The sequence below is a fragment of the Apodemus sylvaticus genome, chromosome 23 (genome assembly GCF_947179515.1).
Source record: "Apodemus sylvaticus chromosome 23, mApoSyl1.1, whole genome shotgun sequence".
NCBI classification, from domain to species: Eukaryota; Metazoa; Chordata; class Mammalia; order Rodentia; family Muridae; genus Apodemus; species Apodemus sylvaticus.
Window position 1 is genome coordinate 24,704,668 of NC_067494.1, and position 19,912 is coordinate 24,724,579.

The 19,912-nt window shown below is 40.4% G+C and overlaps 1 protein-coding gene across 5 annotated transcripts in view; it reads left to right on the forward strand.

Annotated features, from left to right (window-relative positions):
- Window positions 1–518: 518 nt before the first annotated feature.
- Window positions 519–19,912, forward strand: part of Adgrg6 (adhesion G protein-coupled receptor G6) — a 134,217-nt gene continuing 114,823 nt past the window's right edge. For 2 of the 5 annotated variants that reach the window (XM_052169324.1, XM_052169325.1), the window contains exons 1-2: window positions 519–1,192; window positions 10,065–10,165. In XM_052169324.1, the coding sequence (XP_052025284.1) occupies window positions 1,161–1,192; window positions 10,065–10,165 (133 nt within the window). In that variant the 5' untranslated portion in view covers window positions 519–1,160. Of the gene's footprint in view, window positions 1,206–10,064; window positions 10,166–19,912 lie in introns of all 5 variants that reach the window. The other 3 variants (XM_052169321.1, XM_052169323.1, XM_052169322.1) reach the window with 2 other exon arrangements.

A 19,912-nucleotide genomic window follows, 5' to 3' on the forward strand; every position in this document is an offset into this window, starting at 1 on the left:
CCTAGTGAGCTTTTATTTATTTATTTATTTATTTATTTATTTATTTATTTATTTATTTAGCTTTGGTAAATTAATTCCAATCAAACAGAAAAGAAACAAAAACGTTAAAAAAAATTAAAGGAGATATATCGTCCCAAACCATCTCTCAAGCCCTCCTCCACCCTACCCCATTAATTTCCCTTCCCGCCCTCTCTCCTTTCTCTTTCTTTTCTTTCCCTTTTCTTTTTTCTTTCCCCTTTATTTTCTCTCTCCTTTCTTTCTTTCTTTCTTTCTTTCTTTCTTTCTTTCTTTCTTTCTTTCTTTCTTTCTTCCTTCCTTCCTTCCTTCCTTCCTTCCTTCCTTCCTTCCTTCCTTCCTTCCTTTCTGGAGGGAAATTGAGGGGACTGGCTGGTGGTGGTGGGGGGTTGGGTAGCAAGAACTAAGGGAGGGAAAAGTAGGGGACAGCCCGGGTGCTTGGCAGCAGGCAGAACAAATGCCCACTGGCGCTCCTGCGTTCGGAGCTCCTTCACCCAAGCTCTGCTCTGCTCTCCAGGCCGGCGGGTGACCTCGGGGTCAGCGGGGTCCCCTCCCCGGAGCTGCTCCTGGCTCTGCGCCAGTCTCCCAACCCGGCCGCCCGCGCCGGTCCCGCCCCGCGTGGCGACTTCTCCCTTTGCCTCTGCCCTCGGGTGGCCAGCCCTGGGTGGGGCAGCTGCGCCTGCAGGACGGTCCTCGGTCCTCTGATCGCCTAGAGCTAGGGCCACCCCGGGGGCGCGCCGAGCCGCACCTGAGCCTCAGGGGGGGAAACCGTCAACGGCGCTGCGCTGCGCCTGGCCTCAGGCTCAGGAGCCTGGTGAGCTCAGCCCCTCCAAGCCCCGCAGGCCGGGATCGGCCGCCACCCGCTCGCCGGAGCCCTTCTTCCCAACTCTTGGGAAAGTTCTCTGCCCGGCGGAACCCGGGGCCGTCAGCCGCGCCCCTGCGCGCGGGGACCTACTCTTGAACTCCGCGGCGCGCGCACGGGGTCCACCTTGCGCCGCCCCGCGCGCAGGCGACGAGCAGCTGCCGGGAAAACCTATGAACTCTCCAGAAAGGGCGTGACGAAGGGTCCTGCGGGGCGCGGTCCCGAAAGCCCCGATCCCCTTCGGTGGAGCTCTCTGGCAGCAAAGCGGAGGAGCGCTGGGAGGATGAGCGTGCGGCCTCTGGGAACCTCCACACGGTAATGCCAGCATGTAAGTCCCCTCCCAGATTAGAGCCCAGCGCACCTCCATCTGTGTCCCCTTCACCCCTTTAGCGCAGCGCTTCCCAGAAAGATACCAAGTGCAATAACAGAAGCTTCAGCGTGCCTCCTCGAGGCACCCGGGACTGGGTATTGCCAAACGGAGCCAGGGCTTGTGTGTGAGGCTTTCTTTCCCCCTTTCTCCCTTAGAAAGAGGTAAACCTCATTTTGGGGCAGTTGTTAGAATAAGAACAGCAAGGTTTCAAGTATGGGGGGAAACGTGGTTTTGATTCAGATTAAACAAGGAGGAACCCATTGTGTAACTGCCTGCAGGGTCCTGGTCCTCCCAAGCGAGCCAGGACCTGGGGGTCTTGGGAAGGTACTGCGGATCCTGGGAGACATTGGCTTTCAGCTGTCACCTTTGCCTGTAGAACTCCTTCTTGATCTCTTAGATATTTAAATGAGTTTTTATCCAGCTACAACCTCCCACCTCCCGCGCTTTGCTTTGAAGAACTCAAAAAAAAAAAAAAAACTTCTTAGCATACTATGTTGATTAAAAAGTAATTAAGGAATGATGATGGGGACTCCCTGTAGAATTATAAGTAGGAGGTGTGGAGTCCAGAAGATGGTCAGAAAAAGCAGGAAGGTTTGCCTGGATGGAATTGTCATTTACGTTGTGGAGTGGCTCCGAGAGGGACCTGTTGAAAGTGCGTCCCCATCATGGACCTCCTGGCTTTCCAAACTGATTGATGGTTCCCAGAAATGGCGCACTTATCTTTGCGGTTACCTTTTCTCACACTGTGTAATTATTCCCTCGGCCATTTGCTTTATTCCTGGGCGTCAACTTGACAGACTTCTAACCCACTTCCACTAACTTGTTGAGCAGTTATAGCAAATTGATACTTCTCTCATTCCATTACTCCATCCTTCCTTATTTCTGCTTCAAGTTCTTCCAGGTTAGCACCCAGGGTCTTGGGTCTTTATTCCCCTTCCGCCTCTCTGTCCTGTCCGCATCCCCAAACGTGTTTTTAAGGGGGGAGACAGAACAGAGCATACCTATCACACCCTCCATGCTGCAGTTCTGATCTCTGCACTGTGCCTTGTAATGAATACCACTTATTTTTATTAAAACTCCGTGTGAAGTAATGCCACACCTGTGACTTTTACAGTTTTGCTTATGCCAGTGGAATGGACGAATGAATAACTTGTAAGCATTTGTCTTGGGATACAGCCAGCCTTGTAACATAAGACTGGTTCTCCTATGCAGGCAACAGGTTTGGAATGACTGCTAAGTTTGTTTCCAACTTTAGTTTTTCCTGCATACATACCCTGACTTTTCACAAGATATATTTAGGCAGCCTTCCTAGGTATCAAGAGATCATGGGATTAAAAGTATATTTGCACGAGTACGTGTGTGCACGCGCGTGCAGGGACACACACACACACATATTCACACAACTAATCAGCCAGTAACAATAGCACTTTCTTGATAATGCAATTAAATTAGCTAATCCATTTGAATTAGGTGTGATTAAATTTATGTCTTCTCAGGTTGAATCACGAGTAAGCAGTCATCTAAGGCTTTTAACCTTGCTTTCAATTTCTTTACTGAATTTTTTGGGTGGAAAACTTTTCCATCTTTTAAGATGGTTATGTGTATTTTCTGTGTAATGGTTTGAGATGTTTTAACCCATTCTTGCCAATGGGCAAGTTAGAATTCACAGAGATAATGCCAATCTACCCAAGGTAAATATTTCTATTATTTCGTTAAAAATATTGAAATGGGAAGCAAACTATATTTTTTTCAAATTTTAATTTCAGGAAATAAAAATACACAGGTTACTTAAGGGTCTTGGCAGCCTCTTCCCTCATGTAAAACAAACTTATATATTGTTACACTCATGGTTTGAAATTACAGACTTCATATTTAGGAGTTATAACAACTGCATGCTTTTCACGTTCTGAGAAATTCAGTGGATTTAGGAAGGCTGGCCTTTGTTGGTCTCACGCTGCATGAAGATACTGTTCCATTTATGGCTTATATAAGTTACATGGCATTGTGTCCTTCCAGTGTGAATGGTGAATGAAGTCATTGTCTGTTGGCTTATGAGAAATACTAGAAGCCCATATTTGTTCCTGCCCAAGTGAAGTGTCGCTCTGATTTCTGGAAATAATGATTTGAGGGAAATGTCATTTATACATTAAAAATAAACCGTTGAGAATGTCTCTCAACCCAGTCATGTTTCTAGCTGCCCACATATTATATAGAATTTACATTTCTGAGGAAAGAAGTAGAAGCTTCTAGAGACTATCTCATACTTAGACTAAACAGAGAGTGTGTAGTATTTGTGGCAAGACGTATATTTCCATGTTCAGGCCTAGTTGGATGACATCACTACCTTGTCAAAGCTAGATGACATTACGATGTATATACTGTTGGGTGGAAATGACCACATTTAAGGGCTGGACCAGCTCCACCTAAGAATCCCAGTGTAAGTGTGGCTACCTAGACCATCCTAACCTTCCCTTCACTTGGAGTGGAATTCTTTGGTATGCCTTTCAAGACGATTTAAAAGGCGGCCGTTACAAGGAAAGCTTGCACATTTATGAAAGCGTTGATAATAAAAATACACAATCAGAAAGAAAAATATTTATACTGTAATAGAAAAGTATGTATATGACTTGATCCTGCCAATCCAAATACAGGAAATCCAAGAGAGACACTTCCGTCAGCTGACAGTGATCAAAGTACCAGCACGGGTGACACCAGCCAGCACGGGGGACAGCACCGATACACGCCAAGGGCATATTTTGGGTACATTTAAGGGTTTTTTGTTGTTGTTGTTTTTGTTTTAATATTTATAAATCTACAAGAAATTTGAACGAATAAAAAGAAAACTCACAGGGGGCTAGAGAGATGGCCCAGCGGTGAGGAGCCTTGCTGATCTTGAAGAGCTCAAGAGTTCAGTTTGTAGCCCTCAGTTGGGTGGGTGGCTCACAATTGCCTATGACTGCAGCCCTAGGGGGGTCCAACACCCTCTGTGACATCCAAGGACACCTGCAGAAAGGTGCTCTCTCTCCTCTCTTTCACACACACACACACAGAGAGAGAGAGAGAGAGAGAGAGAGAGAGAGAGAAAGAGAGAAATACAAGGAACTACTGAGTATTCTTTTCCCAAGAGTTATGTATTATAAGCATTAGTCATATATTGTAAAGTTATCCAACATCATTTGTTTTGGTCATTCCCTGCATGTATTTACCCTATAATTTTGTCTTTTTCAGCATTGAAATCAAAGGTTTAATTTTTCAGTAAAAATTTTTAAGATAATTATAGGTTCAATTATATTTGTAAAACAAAATAGAACAATATCCCATGTATGCATTGGCTAATTTTTATTAAGAATATTTTACACAACTATAGAGGGAAATAAGAAAAAGTAGGATGTTAGTAAATTACAGCTATCTCTCCCAGTTTAATCAGTGCTTACGTGTGTCTATGCATTCGTGTGTGTGTGTGTGTGTGTGTGCTCATTTGTATGAATCCTCAAGGTGACTTTGTGGTACGAGCCAGTCATGCATATTCTTGTTCAAATAAGGCAAGCTTTGTGAAGACCTGAACAGAGAGACTTTAGTAGTGATGTGGGGTGAAGCCATCTTAATGAAGGGGTCTCACTTTAGTAACAGGATAGCACTTTCTCTCCTTTACCCATAGCTTAGTCTCAGGAACATGATCTTTCACTGAAGGAAGAAATGCTATTATAAGCAGACTTGAATATGCTAAATTACTGTTCTTTTATTCCCGTAGAATCTCAAGGTGTTCTCTGTCCCTCCCAAAGTCCTTTATGAAAAGATTTACCAGAGAAACACAGTAGGAATATGGTAGAGCAAGTGAATTTCTACTCTTGATGTTAGTAGAACTAATATCCTGTTAACATCTCTATGAAATGTATTTTGCCCCAAAGCTTTTCAAAATGAAAAGCTCAAACATGTGGTATTTTGTAGCCTATTGATGTGATACAGGGTTTGATATAGGTGATCTTCCTCAAAAAGCACAGTGGGATTGGAAGCCAGGGAACACAAAAGGTTTGAGGTTTATGACTCATCCTGAAAGCTGGGCACGTAGTTTAATCTCTTATATTCTCACCTGTGAGAGAAGAGCGTTGCCTGCATAATGAGTCTAGGAAAATTATACAAGGATATGAATGAATTTTCCTTTAAAATACATTTCTGGGGGCGGGGCTGGGGAGATAGCTTAGTGGTTAAGAGCACTTGCTGCTCTTTCAGCTGACCAGAGTTGACTTCGTCATCCACATCAGACTCACAATCACTTGTAACTCCATTTTCCGGGGATCCAACACATACCCCTCCTCTTCTGACTTCCATGGGTACCCGCATGAACCTGGCATATACACACAAACACATACACATAAATAAAAACAAAAGTAAATCTTTGAAAAGGGTTTCTGTTCTCTTTGGTTGAACTTTTAGACCTTGATCAAAACTCTACCGAGTTGAAGTTCCTGTTTAGAACTTAGTAAACCCTGCTTGGGATTTTCCATTCTTCTGAGAAAGTTGTTTAAATTTCAGGGATGTATTTTTGCTAAGTGATCCCTTGAGAAGACCCACAGTGCTTTCCTTTCCCTGTTCTATTCTTAATTTACTTGTTTCTGTTCTTCACCAAGCAGTAAAGTAGATGAAAGTTGGCTTGTCATATGGTTTACGTTTGGTTACAAGCGCTTGCACTGTCATGGCTACTTTTGCGTCTGCAGTGATGGAGTCTTCGGTCCTGGAATGTGTCAAGCCCTGGTCTTCATTTGCAGCTATTGCTTGATAGGGTTGCAGGCAGGTTTGGTAAAACAACTCAAGGATCAGTCATAGCTTTTTATAGTGAAGGAGATGTTGCCTGGAAAATTGAGCACTGTCTAGCATCCTGTTTGAGAGCATGTGCGAGCCTGAGAGAGTGACACTGCTCACATATTGATGGAGGGGATTCACCGTATGCCACACAGAGTAAGAAGATAGACATCAGGCATCTAACTTTTAGGAAGGGTGGCAGCCATCTCTGTTCTTTTCCATTTTTCTAGACCTCAGTTTCTTCTTCTGTGAAAGCCATAAGCTGTTCATCATCTTTTGGATTTCCAGTTCTGTAAGCTTCTTTGAATACGTAATGGTTCTTTTGTTTCAGAAGCACAGCCAATTAATTCATCCCCGGCATGAACGGGGAACAACTCATTCATACACTCATACAACGTCAATAGGAAACAGGCCCATTCTTCCAAATAAGCGACCTTTCCCTGGGACAGACTATCTAGCTGCCTTTTGGGAAAACTCCTGCAGACTGAGCAAGAGGTTCTCTCTGCCCATTTACAGAAAAACAACAAAACTCACATTTGAATGTGCCTGTCCCCCAAATCATACTCTTAATAGAGAAACAGGACAGAGTAAGCCCTGGCAATTCCAGAATCCATACCTGTTATTATCCATATTATTATTTATTCAAACACGTTCCTGTTGATGGGTAGCTGCTCTTAGCTTCAAATATATCGGATGAAAACTTATGAAAACATGTGTTCCATGGCCCCACCCCCACTTCCAAAATCCTCCTTAGGTCTTAATCTTGTCTTAGTTTAGGAATCCCAAACGGACATCTGACTGTGGTTGGAGCTTGTAGAATGTGGCATACAAGACTGTGATATGAATTTCAGGCACTACATAACGTTTATTCATTCATAGCAGATATGAATTAGTTTGTCTTCTTCCCAGGTGATCCCAGAAGTGGCTCTAGATTCACTTGAAGGATATTGGCATGAAAGATTAAGCCTGTTGTCTGTTATTGTTTAAGTGTCTTCCTATTTTTATAGAGTGAATAGAATAAACACCTTAGCATGACTGCTAGTGCAGTGATTATAATAATGGCTGTTACCTACGGAACGATTGTGAGCTATCATGAACTGACTTTTGAAGACATCATCTTATTCCAAGATATCAGTCAGTGGCTCTAGGGCTTTGTACTCTGCTGCTCCTGACTTTACAGGTGACACATAGACCCAACAGGGCTAATCACATTTTGGGAATCACGCAGGTCTTAGGGAGCAAACTCAGACCTGATTTAGGGCAATCCATGTTTTCTTTGATATGACACTATCACAGAAAAATAATGATGTGATATGTATTTTTAAGGCAAGAACAAGAATCCTTTTGTGTATATTTTCTCAGCTGAGTCTTCCCGCCTTCCCATTTAGTGTTACACACATTACCCATGTGAGCAGACTTCGGACTTTAGGAAAGTAGCTTGTTGTTCTTTCGGAAATGAAGTACCTTTCCGGTAGTAATTGCAACTTAACTGTCTTTTTGAGTGTGTTAGGACTTGGTGATTCCTTCCCATTGCTGTAGCACGCCTGGCCTTGCCTCTCCTCAGTCCAAGTCCTTTTATGGTCCCTGCGAGCAAATGACTTCTGTCCTTATTATGTCCTTCTCAGACTTGAACCTTTTAATGATGCTGCCTCAAGGAAATCTGTTGAGCTATGATGGCATGGAATCCTTTCTAAATCTTTAGAAAATATGTTTTTCAATCTAGAGATGACACTGCTGGTCCAGCAGAATGGGTTGTCGACCAGGGAAAGGCACTTGACACCAAATCTGATGACCCAAGAGTTTGATCCTTGAAATCAACGTGACGAGAAGAGAAAACTCACTCCCAGGACATGTCCTCTAGCTTCTACATACACACATATGCAGTCATGCACAAACATACAATACACAAGTATGATTTTAAAAATGGGAAAAGATAACACTGCTATACTCAGAGATCAAACGTTTCATCTGCATCTAACAAACATAGTAGTTTCTGAACTACTTGGTGAATACTAGTAATTTAAAAATACTGATAGGCTTTGTTAAATACAATGGGTTCAACCTTTTAGAATGTAAATGTCCCCATGCTTCATGTTGGGGAAAGACGAAAAATTTAATCTTATTTTAGATACTGCCCTTTGACAACAGATACTATAATATGAATTTTTTTCCTAAGGTCTAAAACAATGCAGGGCAAATAACATAGATATCTATTAGATGGGCATACATATCTGGTGATGCTGAAGAGGCTAAAATTGAAATAGTTTTATTTTTCTTCCTTCCTTCCTTCCTTCCTTCCTTCCTTCCTTCCTTCCTTCCTTCCTTCCTTCCTTCCTTTTTTCTTTCCTTCCTTCTTTTGTTTTCCTTTCTTTCTTTTTTGAGACAAGATTAATTAGTGCCCTGGCTGTCCCAGAACTCACTCCATAGAACAGCCTAGCCTTGAACTTACTTACAGAGATCTACCAGTATCTGCCTCCTGAGAGCTGGGATTAGAGGAGTGTGTTACCACACCCAGCCCTAGTTTTATTTCTTAATGAATGATGCTTTATTTGTAGAATTACTGGAATATTTACTCATCTTATTAAGACATACCTACCATATATAGTCTTGTAAGGAAGGTGTAACCAAATGTGTAATGATGCAATATTCTGAAAATACCCTTTACATTCTGAGAACTTTTGCTGAACCCCACAGCCAGAGTTAGTAATATACTCTGAGGTCATGTAAGACTTAGGACTACCATCCTACCGTGTACTCAACCTGTTTGTTTAACCTGCCTTTTGGAGAATGATGTAACAATCTTCCTTACTTGCTTTGGCTTTCTCTTGTAGCTAGCTCTCACAGCCTAAGCCAATGTACAGTGAGATTCTAAATTAGGTTCTCCTCCATGCCTCAGCTGAGAACAGTGCAAGTCAATCATTTACTGAAAACAGCAGATATAGAGGTTAAAAACAGCTTCCTAAAGTCTTCTGTAAAGGTTGAAAGCAACCATTTATGGATATTGGTTGATAAGCAATGGTTTTTGATGGCGGGTCAGTTGGGATAAGTTGGGGCCAGTGACTTAATCTCTTGTAAAACTCTGTTAAAGATTTCTTCTGAAAAGCATCCCCTTCCCTCCACATGTGATGCTTCCTATGCAATTCAATAGGGGCAGATACCACTCATTCCCAGACACACTAGACACACACAAATACACATAGACACACATAGATTCTACAACAGGCACACACAAAGACAGACATGGACAGAAACAGACACAGGAGTAGAGTCAGACACAGGAACAAATAGATTCACAAAAGAGCCTCTAGGCAGACGCAGATTCTGACTCAGGCAAGAGACAGTCAGGAGACAGAAGACACAGGGAGTACAAAAGAGAGTGTTAAATCTGAACCTGTACAAGTATACATGTAACAAATAAAACGATGAATATGTGTGTGTGCATGTACATGCATGTGTATGTGCATGTGCGTGTATCTGTGTAGGTGTGTATGTAGTATGCACTTGTACATGTCCACACACGTCATACAGGCACCTGTGGAAGCCAGAGATCAGCATCTTGTGTCTTCCTTAATCACTGTCCACCTCAGTTTTTGGCCAGTCTTGCAGGCCAAGGTCCTCCTGTCTGTACTTCGCCCCCATTGGAATTATAGAACTGCCTGGCTTTTTATGGTTACTGGAGATCTAACTGACTGACTGACTGACTGACTGACTGACTGACTAACTTAGGCTTGCCCACTAAACCTTTAACTAACTCCTGAGTCATTTAACTTCTTTCTCTTTACCTGTAGGGGATAATTTGGTCCTCACTATCATTTAAGAGTCTTTTGAGGATGTAGCTTAGAACACTTGCTTTGCCCCAAGTTCTATCACTTCCATGTTAATTTTTTATTTGAAGTTTTTTATTTGAAAACATGTTCTCTGTTCACTCCTTGCTGAGGATCACACTTGGCATTCTTTGTTTGAAGGCCTTAATGAAGAGTATCTGCCCTGACTGTGACTTTCTGTCATTAATTTCAGGATGTTTGACACACGCGGGAGGAGGTGCTGCCATTGGAGACTGAAGCCAAGCGCCCTGCTGTTCTCCTTTGTTTTAGGTGTGACCTGGGCTCCTGTCTCAGGTAGGACTTTCCTCACAGAGGGATTAGTAAGGATTTCACTGTACTCCTTGATTGTCTATTTTATGAAAAGGACTTTAACGCCTTGTCTCTTCTTCTCTCATATATTACATACTGACTCCCCCTTCTCCTCATTGTGTCTTCTTAACCTCAACTCTCCTGCATCCTGGAAGGGCAGGTCTTCCTGGATTCTCAACCAAACACAATCTTATCAAGTTGCAAAAAGACTAGCCCTCTCTCCTCAGGTTAGGGTTGGACAAGGCAACCCTGTGGGACAGAAAGGGTCCCCCAAGCAGGCAAAGCTGTCACAGGCAACACCCTGTTCCCACAGTTAGATATGCCACAAGAAGAGGAAGCTACACAACCATAACTTATGTGTAGAGGGCCAGGTCAGATGCACCGGGATTGCTAGTTCAGTCTTGGTGAGCCCCGAGGAACCCTGGGTACTTGATTGTTGGAATTTTCTCAGACCAGAAATGACCTTACCTTTAATAGCTACACTTCCTTCCCTTCATTTCACATCCTCCTAGCTTGGCCTTTGGCCTCTGGCCTCTCATCTCCATGTCAGTTCTGTCATGGTTGTCCTTGTTCTGATTCCTAATGAGTTTTGCTTGTTTGTTTGTTTGTTTGTTTTTAATTTTAAAGCTTGTTGCTGTCTTCCTCTGATTTTGTTTGTTTATATAGCCTACGGTGAGTGACAGACAACCACGTAACTGACAGGGAAGAGGCACTGGCTGTTTCTTCTGTTGAATAAATCTGCTGCATTTTCCTCTCCTCTCCAGTTTTCAGTCCTTTACGGAAAACATAGACTTTGCCAATTTTCATCAGTCCTGACTTGATTAACTATTTGCAGCATGGATTTCACAATTTTCAATGAAGGAATTTGAAATTATGCCTTTCAGTTCACAATTTACTCATGTTATCGGGTATGAAAAAAATCTCATTTATTTACTTTTTTTAAAAAATTAAAACATTTATTTTCTTGTAATTGAGCTTTTCCCTAATCTTTGAACTAGGATTCTTTGGATGTTGAAAATTGCATTTTTATAGTAACATAAGTAATCCTACTAGATTGTGCCTTGTGAAGACGACTTTAAAGGAAATTATTACCTTGAAGCTTTTCTAACAAGTTCACTGACTATTTATTTTCCTGTGTTATGTTCATTTTATTACATTTCCCATTCGAATAGGGCTAAAAGGTCAATTAAGGAAGTAACTTAATTTTTATGTGACGTGATTTAGAATTTAATCTCCATTGTTCAGGTTCATATTATGAAGTATGCTCACACAAATGATACATTTAAGGAATCGAATTATTCACCAAAATTGTTTACTCAGGAATCAAGATACTCAGATTGTTCTCAGCATGCAAAGGATTTTTTTTTTCTAAGTGAGCGTTTGCTTGGAAAATCCCTGGCACTTTCTAAAAAGCTTTCTAAACAAAACTGATTTCTGGTACATTTTTGTGTGTGTTCTTTAGAATATCTGTGTGAAGCCAGTCTTTCTGTTCCTTAGTCATTGCCAAAAGAAAGTGCTTGAAGGAGATCTGAAAGGAAAACGTGGATGGAATTTCTGTGATGTATAGTGCTGAACTATTTCTTAACCTTCAAAGTGGTTTTTCAAGAACCAGTCGGATGATGTAAGATAAATTATGATGTGAAAATTAGTTGAGGTCTGTTTACTTTCGTTTCTGTGAGGTCATGCGTTTGTAAACTTTCAACATTTCTGCAAACCAGCGTACCTCAAATTGGGCCCTGTATTTTTACATCTCATCGCTCTAATTGACGTATGTGCATTCCTGAATTTTCTGACTTTTGAATAAGTGGAATCAAACATATATTTTAAAGTAAACTAAAGTAAGTCAGCCAGGCTGGGACTGGGGCTGAGGCTATAGACAGACGCCTTGTAGTGTTCTGACTATTAGAAGACACTCACATCTGCGACAAGGCAATCACCAGTTCATTTGAAGTGATTCTCTGACCCCAAGTCAGAGAATTTTTTTTATTCAATATATTTTTTATTTACAATTCAAATTATTTCCCTTTTTCTGGCCTCCCACTCCCTGAAAGTCCCATATGCCCGCCCTCTTCCCTCCCCCTGTTCTCCCATCCACTCCTTCCCACTTCCCTGTTCAGATTTTGCCTTATACTGCTACACTGAGTCTTTCCAGAACCAGGGGCCACTCCTCTGTTCTTCTTGTACATCATTTGATGTGTGGATTATGTGTTTAGTCTTTTAACAACCTTTTCTCAATCTTTTCTCTAACCTTCTCTTACTGTGTGCAACCTCACAGATGAATAGCTGAACTTCTCTCTCTCTCACTCTTCTCTCTCTCTCTCTCTCTCTCTCTCTCACACACACACACACACACACACACATACACACACACATATACACACACATACACATACACACACACACACACACATGCACACATACACACACACACACACTATATATTATTAGGGATATTTGGATAAATGAAATTCTTGCCTTGATTACTAACTCAACAGTGGCATTTCTTAAAAGGAACTCAGCTGTTTAAAATTGATTCTGATGACCCCTTCAGAGAAGCTTAACTCTCAGTTTTGCCATTTGGAGAAGTGAGCTTAACACTGTACTTGATGAGAACACTTGGTGCACATTCCAGCTTTTTACACTTTTGTACGTGACTGGACCATCTTACATTCGGGCACTTTTAATGGCATTTTGATGCTAATGTCTCCTAAATCCTCACCTTCAGTCTAGAGTAGAGTCATCTGTCTGTTTGCTGGTGGGCTTCTCCCTTAGATTTATAATACCTCTCAGATTTTACATATGGAAATTAATTGTCTAGTAATATAGTAATCTTGCTTCCTACCCAAAGTCCCAAGTCTACTTCTTTGTCAGCCTCTACAACCTCCCCTCCCTCCGCCCCCCACCTCCTGACGACCTTAGGTTCTCTCAACCCTGTTTCTTAGGCATGCGTCTGATCTTTGTCTTTACCTTCCTATCAGACTCTTCCTTCAATCCCCATGTTCCAAGAATAAGTCTGCTTCTTCTTACATTCTTGTCTGTGTGCTTGTCCCTCTATCACAGTGGTTCTCAACCTTCCTAATGGTAAAACCTTTTAATAATGTTGTGACTCCCAGCCATAAAATTATTTTTGTTGCTACTTGATAACTGTAATTTTGTTACTGTTATAAATTGTAATATAAATATCTGTGTTTTCCAATGGTTTTAGTCAAACCCTGTGAAACCACCCCATCACTACCACCACAGGGTGTCAACCTGCAGGTTGAGAAACACTACTTTATCAGATGATGCCTTCTCAACTCATAGTTCAGGGATCCCCAGTCTCATTCTTTCCTGTTACCCTGGATGGTATTCTATACTGTTTGGAAAATTGTCATTTCAAATGTGTTGCTACTTTGATTGCAATAGCTAGGGTGGATGACTGACATATTCTTTAGACTATTGGATTTGATAGTTCAGATGACTCAAGGGAAATTCTTATAGTTTATTTCTATTAGCACCCATACTTTATATGTCAGAAATGCAGCATCAAGAGTCTTAGTAGGTAAGTTAACAATATGCTTTCATGGAAAGAAACAATTATTGAAAGTAATATATGAAAAGCATCTCATTGGTTCTTGACTCATGATGGACGTAACAGTAAGAACTACAACAAAAACAACTGGACATGTTAACTGGTCCCATATAAAGGAAAATTCAAATAGTCAAATGTAATTTTTTTTTTACACACCAGTTTATCAACTTTTAAAATACTTGATAACAAAGCTAAAGTTGTTGGGAAAACAACACTACTAGTTCCCTTTCAGCAAAATGGTTGACAAATATATCATAAAGTTTGGGAAGATGTGTGCTGTCTTTGAATAACAATTCTACACGCAGGTATCTGCTCTATAAAAATTTAAAAAGTGCATGTGTGGAGATATATGTTAATGTGTTAATGTAACAGCAAGCAACTGAAAAATGCTAATTGTTCATCAGTCAGGTAATGGTTATGTAAATCATTTTACATCATGCTATGAAATACTACAGAGTTCTTAAAAACAATGAGGTAAGACCATGCATACTGGCTTACTATAATGCCTAGTCTGAGGTAATAATGTGGAATGAGAAATCAGATTATAGAGGAATATGAAATTATCTCACATTCTAATGGGTCATATTATACAAGTGGGGCATTTTATATTTATATGTTTATTTGATTTCATAAACACAATTAAACAAGAAACAGAGCACACTAAGCTTCCAGAATGAGTAATCTCTGGGGGAAGGAGAAGACAGAGACAGTTTATATACTTGTGGATTAAAAAAAATAACAAAACTTGGTTTTTCTTACTGTATGTTGTGCGACAAGGGCAAAGGGGGGGGTCAGATTATAACTTGTGAACCATTATGTGTCTCTTCGGAGTAGAACAGTAGAACATAGGTTACCAGACTTGACCAAGTGTCTTTGCTCCCCGAGACATCTCATTGCCCCAAATGTTTTGTTTTTACAAGCATGTATTAGTTCTGTGATCTGAAGAAAACTTGATGAGTCTTGTTGTTGTTGTTGTTGTTGTTTTGATTTAAAGAGTCGCACAAAAACTGGTCAGAATGATTAAGCAAATGACTACTTTTCTGAGTCACTGAACTGATACTCTTTCTTCACTTGAGGATTCTTAGAAATATTTCAGATCATAACTTCTTTTTAGGCATGACACTATAATTATGAAGATAAATAATGATATAAAAGCAGGCAGAAATTATGGCTTCAAGTAGAGTAGGGGAACAAACAGGCTTAAGCCAACAAATTCCTAAGCAACCAAAAGTTAGTTTCCACTCAGATAGACTTAGTCATGAGTGCTGGGGGAGGAGCCTCCCTTCTCCCCTGAAAACCAGTGGTATCAGCAGGGTAGTGTTCTGACATCCATGAGATATCAGTGACAGAAACAGGAAGTCATTATGAAAGTAACTTTGGCTCCAAAGGCTGGGTGCTTTCTGTCCCTGAGCACAACCCAATTCTAAAAGGCAGGTGATTAGACAAATGACAAAATGCTCACTGTCCTTGCTTGAATCTTAACTTTTTCATGCTCTTAGAGTAAGCAACTGTAATCTAGTATCTGTTGTGATGAAGTCCGCATTTAGAGTAAATTGATACTGTACATATTTTAAGATTTGATCTGAAATGTTCAGAGAAACAACCATCATATAAATCTTCAAAAATTTAACCCATTTCAGTCTTAATGTGTATGTGGAGTTACTTAATGTATATGTGGGTTTTACAAGCCCTGATACTTATGTTGGAAATGCATTCATGTTTTGGTCAATGGCAAGGTGGTCTGACCTTTTTAGAAGCTTTCAGTCAAAGGACTGAAAGGACCATTGCTCTATCTCAGGCCTCAGATGAAAAGAGCCAATGTGGTTGAACAATTAAAGCCTAGACTGTAGCGTCTGGTGAAGTTATACAGGTAATCCTACGGGAAAGGTTACAAAGTCAATTATTTAAACATGGAATGAAAATGACTTATTTCTTACTGTAGTGTCAGTTCCTAATGGATAGCCAGTATGATGGAGTCCCCAGTGACACTGACGTGACATACATGGTGTCACAGAGATGCAAATGCTGACATAGAGTCCTACCATCCCTAGTCAGGTCACGCCTGCCTCATTACAAGTGTCATTATTTAGAAGTATTTCATACTCAGAACTATCTAGACAATAGGAGTCAGAACATGGTTGAACCTGATACATTCAAAAACATATCCCAAGGTTCTCTCTTCCTATAGTAAGCTTCTGCTGTCTTTTTGGGGGCACCTACAAGCGTGTTTGCCAGGCATGAAACTTTTGCTTTTGTGTATCACTTTGATTTACTTTTAAGCAAAATCTCCTTCACTTAAAAGAAAATGAGGCCTTTGAGGAAGGCTCAGTTGGTAAAATGCTTGTAACAAAAATAGGAAGATGAATTTGGATGCCTGGCACTCAGGTAGAAGGTGGACATGGAGGTATCTGTCTAGACCCTGCGAAGGCAGAGGCAGGAGGATTCTCTGGGTATTTTTGGTCAGTGACTTCAGCCAAACTTGTGAGCTCCAGATATACTGGGCGACAATTTGTCAGAAAATGACAGAGACAAAAAATTGAGGCAGACTCCAGATATCCATCTCTATAAGCATGTATACATAGGTGCTTGGTTTAGTTAAGTATTTTCCCTTATGTATCATTCTATTCAATTTTACTGTATCATTGGATACAGAGAACTAGACCTAGAGATGGACAAACAGGTTACTTTCTTGAACAAAATAATCTTGGCCAACTCTAGACTTTCCTTTGGACACGGTTTTTGTTGAGGTTGTAACATCATGGCTCTCAGGAAGTAAAGAATGTGGAAAAGAGTAATGGAAAGGAACCAAAGAGAGAGAAAAACGCAGGCCAGATTTTAAAAGCAAATATAGTTTAAAGGAAGAACATTGGTGGTCAAATGACAAAATATACTACCCCATCAAGACTGCTGAAGTCACATAAATATTTTCTCTCCAGCATTGAGCTACAACAGTTTAACGCCTGGAAAGAACACACAACTTTTGGTTGCCAAATGGGTTTGCCTGTCACCAGATCAGACTAGCCTTAACCTTCATACTCTGCAGGAGCAGTGAAGTAGTTCAATAGGAGCTGTGTGATGTAGTGAGTTTGTAGGTGAAGCTCATATTGTTGATTAAAAAAAATCCTAATAGTATTTTCAATCATTTGAAGAATTTTTTCTTAAGAATATAATTCAATTTATTATGTATTTATGTTGAGATATCTTGACTTAGAGTCATTCCCAAATCTATCTCATCCAAGTTTGTGGTTTAGAAATCATCTGCTTTAAAAATAACTACAAATTTTTCTTCAAAACATCAACTCCTGAGAATCTAAAGCAGTGGGCCTTCTAACACTTTTTTATTTCAAGCCTGGTGCCTCTCTGGTTTAGAAAAACACAAGAGCTCCAGGATCTCGTGAAGAGCCTGAAGCCAACCCATTTAAATAATCAGGCACCTTTCATCAACTATGTGATTACACTAGTCATTGTTCTCGGTTTTAGGCAGGCCATAAGAATGGACAAATGCTTATAATGTATGTGACTCTCCTTTGATAGGAACCTTTCCCTGACTAAAACTTTGAAGACTATCATTAATGTAAAACACATATCTGGAAAAGGGAAAGGACTTCAAATATCAATCTACATTATTTTCTGCTTGCGCATGTCTTAGTTGGGGTTTTACTACTGCTAACAGATACATGACCAAGGCAACTCTTATAAGGACAACGTTTAATTAGGGCTGGTTTACGGGGCTCAGAGGTTCAGTCCATTATCATCAAGGTTGGGCATATGGTAGGTATGATGCAGGAGGAGCTGAGAGTTTCACATTTTGTTGTGAAGGCAAACAGAAGAAGACTGGCTTCCAGACAGCTAGGATAAGGGTCTTAAAGCCCATGCCTACAGTGACACACTTCCTCCAGCAAGGCCACACCTCCAAAGAGTGTTACTTCCTGAACCAAATATATTCAAACCACCACAGTATACATTCCTAGTTTCTTCTCTCCTACCCTCTTTTATTTGCTTATCTCTTGACTTTAAGTCCAGTAATTATGTATGTCATGCACCATTAACATCAGCCTCTGCTGAGGATGAAGAATGGTTTTGGTGAGTTAAAAAATTCCTGAATAAAATTAAAGGTGAAAAACAATGAGGTTTCCTGGGTCAAAGGGGTCTCACTGGCTGTAGTAATGATGCTAGAGGAAGAAATCTAGGCCGTCAGAGATTATCTATCCTTGTGCTATACCTCTACCCTCTTGGATTCTCCTAGGCAGATGGTCTATGCCAGTTGCTCTCTGGCTGGCTCTACAGAAGCATAAGCTTTCATTTTAGACTCCTAATTTCACCTCTTGAAAATAGTGAACTGAAGGTCTGTTGTTTGAGAGAAAGTCATGATCTCAACTTATCTGTTTCAATATAAAAGCCTTAGCATTTCAGCAAAAGCTAAGTTGTGGGATTTTTCTTTGGCAGGCTTTGTTAAGATGGTGTAGCACCTTTGATTTTCATTTTTATAAGTCTGATGTCATAGTTGGTGTGTGGTTAGATGCTCATTGCTTCTCATTTCCTGACTTGTGTTCACATGCCTTCCACTTGCATAGCCGAGATGCCTGCCTCTTCTAGAGCCAGGTTGGATGAAACTATTCAATGGATTCTAGGTCATTTCTCCTCTTTTAAGGTGGTGTCTGTTTGCAAACATGACACTATTCAGATAACTCTTCCACAGTTATGAAATGTGTCCAGTAAACCTGCTTCAGAGGACCCGAGTTGCTTTCTAAGCTGGCGTATTGAGATTTTGGATTTCTCTTACCAAGATGAACTTAGTTTGTCTAAGAGCTGGGTTTATTTATCAGAGCCTCCTCCTTCCCCCACTCATTAAAGTTTCAGAGTAAATATTGATAATCATAAACTTTAAAAGCCAGGATCTGTGTCACACTATCCTAGGAGAACTTTTTGTTCCTTCCTTTCCATCTTCTCCTTTCTCCACTTTTTTCAATGGATCCTCTTAGGTGTACAAGCTACATCATCTTCTTATAGGGAGGCTGACAGGGGACACAAATAGTAGGATGTGGGCTAAGAGGTGATTTACTAAATTGCCAAGATGACATCAATTGATGAAAGGAAATGTATCAGAAAAGTTTTCACAGAGGGAATAATATAAAATAGTCTTCCTGCAAGGGCTATGAACGAAACAGTTAAAGTCGGTATGCCTTCAGCACTGGGCATGCTGCCAGATTTTATTTTTCTAGTTGAACTGACTGACTGGCTATAGAACTGCTCCTCTGGGGTGGATTATATCTATGGAGTGTCAACATGACCTTGACTGATGAAGAGAAACCCAAGAGTGGGTGTGGCATGGGAGAAGGGGAATCAGTCTGGAATGGGCTAGTGCAAATATAGATGCAATGAAAAGAAATTTCTAGAAACAGGAGAAAGAGACATGGAAATAAGGCTTCATGGGTAAGTATAATTTATGATATTGGAGAGAACAATATACCTTTAAGGAATGAAGGCATATTACATTTTTTTTTAAAAAAAAAGCAGACTTAAATTGTTGGATTTTAGGACATTGTGAACTATGTGAACAAGCATCAAGAAATTTGTGGATGAACATAATTGGATGAGGGAGGATAGGTCTTTCCTGTATCAGTCTCAAGGCTAACCAGACTCCTGCTTAGCTTCAGCAACTGCCAACATAGGATAAAGGGCAGACTTTGAGATGAAAGTGTAACAAATTTTTTTTTACAACTATGGGCGATGGGCAGTATAGTTAAGTAACATGGTAAATAAACTTCAGTGACTTACTCAGCTCCTGTTCCTGACTAAACTGGACAGAGAGAGTTTTGAACTAGTGATGTTGAGTAGTTTCTGTTTTGCTTTATGCATTCTAGATAAATATTCTGGATGTCACAGGCTTAAAACTTGACTTCAGCTAGGCGACACACCCCTGTAATAGCATCAGTCTTAGGAGGCTAAAGCAGGAGAATTTTTAGGAAAAAAAAGAGAAAAAGATAAAGCTTCTATTTTGCTCATTTAGTGACTGAATCTAACATGACTGTATTTAAAATTCTCTGGTAAGTTGAGGAAGGATTCTGAAAATTGATTTGATGTGATATACTCTGAACTTTTTAAAGAATATTTTTTAAATATTTTAAATATTTTTTAAAGAATTTTTAAAAGTTTCTGAA